General features: G+C 44.3%; 1 protein-coding gene across 1 annotated transcript; it reads left to right on the top strand.

Annotated features, from left to right (window-relative positions):
• The first annotated feature begins 326 nt into the window (after window positions 1-326).
• On the top strand, window positions 327-3,904 carry LOC121578538 (cyclin-dependent kinase inhibitor 1-like). Its single transcript, XM_041892905.2, has 3 exons — window positions 327-494; window positions 2,296-2,779; window positions 2,930-3,904. Exons 2-3 carry the CDS (start codon window positions 2,314-2,316, stop codon window positions 2,983-2,985), a joined length of 522 nt encoding a protein of 173 aa, XP_041748839.1. The 5' UTR covers window positions 327-494; window positions 2,296-2,313; the 3' UTR covers window positions 2,986-3,904.
• The last annotated feature ends 1,410 nt before the right edge of the window (window positions 3,905-5,314 follow it).

Consider the following 5,314-nt stretch of genomic DNA (forward strand, 5'->3'; position numbering starts at 1 on the left):
TTTACAACTGTGGAATGTAGGTCCCCTGTAGCTCAGTTGGTAGAGCATGGCGTTTGCAACGCCAGGGTTGTGGGTTCGTTTCCCACGGGGGGCCAGTATGAAAAATGTATGCACTCACTAACTGTAAGTCGCTCCGAATAAGAGCGTCTGCTAAATGGCTAAAATGTAAATGTAATGTGCATTTGCACATTCAAAACGTGCTTGTGGATCTCCGTATTCTGTTTGTCAAAAATGCAAGTTATGGATTAACACTGGCGCCTAGTGGTTCTTTGTAATACTCCAGCCACAAGAGTGGATGTCCAGGACTTGTCGCTGTAGAGGTTTTCTCAGGCATGTACTGTATTAGATCAGGACAGTAGGAGGGCTTTATGAATCACAGTCTGATGGCTAGCTGTTAAATAGAACTGCAGCATCCTCAACACACAGTCCAGTGGCTCCTTTACACAAATGAAGTACAGTTTGGATTTTGAGAGAGATTTAACGTTACATAAAGGGTAAGTTCTTTATTCGTTGGGTTAGGCTAGCTATATACCTTCTTACATCGTGTTGCATTAGCTAGTAGTGTTTCAGTGATTATTGTGTGATAGTTGGTTGTTATTGAATTATATTGGAATATCTGATTTATTGATGCCATTTACTAATATTTGTTTCAGCTTGATGATTGTTGGTGATAGGATAGGGCGATGAAGATAATTTCATTGGGTTACTTACCTTAGTAGTTGTTGATGTTTACATCTGAGAGGAACAGTCTTGGTCTTACATAGATTATTGCTATCATCTTTACCTTTGTTCACAAGTTCAGAGGCATCTGATTGATTGCAGTGAAACATTTAAAAAATGTCTCCCTCTTCAGCGCTTTTTGTTTTGCTATTCTGTAGAGTAGAAGACTCAAGAAAGGGACTGGTGTCACATAGGATATTTAAACAAACTGACTCTTTCAACTCAGACAATGTACACTATATAAACAAAAGTATGTGGACACCCCTTCAAATTAGTGGATTCGGCTATTTCAGCCACACCGTTTCTGACAGGTGTAAAAAATCGAGCACACAGCCATGCAATCGCCATAGACAAACATTGGCAGTAGAATGGCCTTACTGAAGGGGCTCAGTGACTCAACATGGCATCGTCATAGGATGCCACCTTTCCAACAAGTCAGTTCGCAACATTTCTGCCCTGCTAGTACTGTTATTCTGAAGTGGAAACGTCTAGGAGCAACAAGAGGCTCAGCCGCTAAGTGGTAGGCCACACAAGCTCACAGAACGGGACCGCTGAGTGCTGAAGCGCGTAATGCGTAAAAATTGTCTGTCCTCGGTTGCAACAATCATTACCGAGTTCCAAACTGCCTCTGGAAGCAATGTCAGCACAAGATCTGTTCGTCGGGAGCTTAATGAAATGGGTTTCCATGGCTGAGCAGCCGCACACCAGCCTAAGATCACCATGTGCAATGCCAAGCGTCGGCTGGAGTGGTGTAAAGCTCGCTGCCATTGGACTCTGGAGCAGTGGAAACGCGTTCTCTGGAGTGATGAATCACGCTTCACCATCTGGCTGTCCGATGGACGAATCTGGGTTTGGTGGATGCCAGGAGAATGCTACCTGCCCCAATGCATAGTGCCAACTGTAAAGTTAGGTGCAGGAGGAATAATGGTCTGGGGCTGTTTTTCATGGTTCAGGCCCCTTAGTTCCAGTGAAGGGAAATCTTAACTCTACAGCATACAATGACATTCTAGACGATTCTGTTTTTCCGACTTTGTGGAATAGTTTGGGGAAGGCCCTTTCCTGTTTCAGCATGACAATGCCCCCGTGCACATATCGAGGTCCGTACAGAAATGGTTTGTCGAGATCGGTTTGGAAGAACTTGACTGGCCTGCACAGAGCCCTGACCTCAACCCCATCGAACACCTTTGGGATGAATTGGAACGCCGACTGCGAGCCAGGCCTAATCGCCCAACATCAGTGCCCGACCTCACTAATGCTCTTGTGGCTGAATGGAAGCAAGTCCCTGCAGCAATGTTCCAACATCTAGTGGAAAGCCTTCCCAGATGAGTGGAGGCTGTTATAGCAGCAAAGGGGGGACCAGCTCCATATTAATGCCCATGATTTTGGAATGAGATGTTCGACAAGCTTTTGGCCATGTAGTGTACATCACGTGTCTACATTTGACATTACGTCTTTTTACATGATCTTATTGATGACTTTACTGTTTCCTGGATAGTTCCTCAGACCACTATCCTCTTGCTGTGCTCTGTAAGTAGATATCTGTCTACTTAACTAATCTCCCTTTGTCCCCTGCAGTGTAGAACCAGAACAACCATGGCCAGTCGTAAGCGGATTCTGAGCTCCCTGGGGAAAGGTCCTGCCAGACGGAACCTGTTTGGCCCAGTGGACCTTGAGCAGCTGCAGCAGGAGTACCAGAATGCCCTGCGCAGAGACCTGGAGGACGCCTGCCACCGCTGGGGCTTCGACTTCCTGTCAGAGAAGCCTCTGGCTGGGGGAGACTTCCAGTGGGAGGGGGTTCCAGGCACCAAGCTGCCTCTCCTCTACCGGCCCTGCCTGTTGGGTCAGGGGGAGGCACAGAGGGTGGGAGTGCTGGCGGCCACCACAGGGAGTGTTAGGGCGGGGCCATTGCACCGTGGCAAGGAGAATATCCCTTGCACCCCTGAGAAGTACGGAGCCAACCTCCAGAACCTGGAGAAAACACCAGACAAGAAGGAGAACAAGAAGGAGAACAGGAACCATAATGAAAACAGACTGAAGTGGAAACAGACCAACCTCAAAGGTAGGAGCGTTGGTGTGGTGGGTGGATGTAGGGGATGGTTTTTGGGGATGGGTTATAAGTTGGTAGGGTTGAACTGCTGGTTTATTTGAATTAAGTTTTGAATACTGAGTCCAATGCTGACAAAACCTCTATTGGTTTCTGTCTCTGCAGATTTCTACCAAGCCAAGAAGAGAGTGGTGGGTACGCTGTGTAAGTCAGGCCAGTGATTTCAGGGCACACAGTCACAGCTGCCAGGGAGCCAACAGTCGGACAGAACCACAGCAAACACTACTTCTCTCAGGAACCCACATGCTGCACAGACTCTGGGCACATAGAGTACATACTTACATGGAGGAATACGTAACTAGTACTCTAAACAAACGCAGGGGGAAATTAAACAACCTCTTTTATTGCATCCATTACCGATGCATACTGTTACATTTTTATATCCATGTATGGTTGACTGATGTACTAATGATTTCAATGTAAGGGGGCTTGTGTTCTTCCTGTGGTAAGGGAGGGACATTCAAGCGGTTCAAATGATGCATCCATGTTCATTTGTGAGTCATGACATCCTCTAAAACCCTATGACCTTTTGGTGTAAGGGGGACTTTTGGTGTAAGAGCTCACTGTTTGGACAGGTAAGTTCCTGTCTGACATTCCACAGCACTGAAATGGACAAATCAAAACCCTGCCTCTGGGTCTACCCTTAAACCCTACTGTCTTGATGACATCTTGAAATTATGAAACCATACTGTTTATGGTGCTGAGGTTGAATCTACTATAATATACTGTCACATTGAGAGGACTCAATGAAAAACGACCACAACAACACAAGTCTCTTACTAAGTCTTTCTGGTTCATATGTCCAAATGCATTGATTGATGTTATTATATTTAATGTTTTTTCATTATGCTGTATCTCTTGTGAAGAGCGCCAGGAATCATGTTATTGTCTGTCTTTTGCAAGCACTTCCTGGCCAAAGTATGTATTTTTTTTTACATATTGTGTCAATTATGAAATCTCATGTATCTCAACATGCACTCATAGGAAACTAGTAGAAGAGTACCGTGATGCATAAGATCCCCAACCGGCCTCACAACCGCAGACCATGTGTAACCACACCAGCCCAGGACCTCCACATCTGGCTTTTTCACTTGTGGGATCGTCTTGAGACCAGCCACCCAGACAGCTGATGAAACTGTGGGTTTGCAGAACCGAAAAGTTCTAAAAAAACTGTCAGAAACCTTCTCAGGCAAGCTCATCTGCATGCTCATCGTCCTTACCAGGATCTTGACCTGACTGCAGTTCGGCGTCGTAACCGACTTCAGTGGGCAAATGCTCACCTTCAATAGCCACTGGCACACTGGAGAAGTGTACTTTTTTAAAAAGGCGTCTGTGACCAACAGATGCATATCTGTATTCCCAGTCATGTGAAATCCATAGATTAGGGCCTAATTAATTTATTTCAATTGACTGATTTCCTTATATGAACTGTAACTCAGTAAAATCTTTGAAATTGTTGCATGTTGCGTTTATATATTTTTGTTCAGTGTATAAAGGATGAAGACGGGGCCAAGCTTATGTTTGATTACATTTCCTAGTACCTCTACACATTATACACCATTACCACATCATGAACTCTCTTTTTAATCATGTTCATCATATTCCGCAAACTGAAAGTTAGCTCATCAAATATAAATTATTGCATAATCAATCATAATTGTAAACAAAGACTAATAAATTAAATCATTAGTATTTTTTTATTGATAGCATAGTGATTATAATTTGTAATATGCCATTTAGCAGACGCTTTTATCCTAAGCGACTTACAGTCATGCGTGCATACATTTTTGAGTATGGGTGGTCCCGGGGATCAAACCCACTACCCTGGCGTTACAAGCTCCGTGCTCTACCAGCTGAGCTACAGAGGACCACAAATTACAAATACTATCATCATGTAGACAGCTAGAATAAAAATATGATTTTTTGTTACTGTTATTAATGGTTGACAGAGCCCATTGTGGTTGTCAGAGGCCTCACCTCGGTCACTCCTTTACTCCTGTGCCCCCTTTCACATTGGAAACAGAAGATGACCACTGAAAGTAGTGACAACATCGTGATCATCAAAGGCAACTGCTCCGCTCCTGAGTTGAACATACACCTTCTCCCCAACCTCTAGCTGCAGGGAGACTGAGTTGGACATGTTGGTGTAATAATCATTGGATGAGTTGTGGAAAGCAGAGACGACCTTCTGGGAGTTCTGGTACATGCTTCAAATCATATGATGTGTTCCACGGCCAAATCCAGTAATTGCAAAGTGGTAGACTCCTTTAACCTTTGCAGTGAACACACCTAAATATAGGCATTAAGATATTAGTGATATAGGTGATGAGACAGTGTGAGATGGAACAGAGTAAATAGGCATTTCAGCGTCATAGATTTAGCAGGTGGTAACTTGTGGAATAGACACCAGCTGGAATACGGTTTTAACCAATCAGCATCCAGGATTAGACCCACCCCTTGTATAACATGTACTTTATACTTTAGATGACT

This window comes from Coregonus clupeaformis, chromosome 12 (assembly GCF_020615455.1).
Source record: "Coregonus clupeaformis isolate EN_2021a chromosome 12, ASM2061545v1, whole genome shotgun sequence".
Classification (NCBI taxonomy): Eukaryota; Metazoa; Chordata; class Actinopteri; order Salmoniformes; family Salmonidae; genus Coregonus; species Coregonus clupeaformis.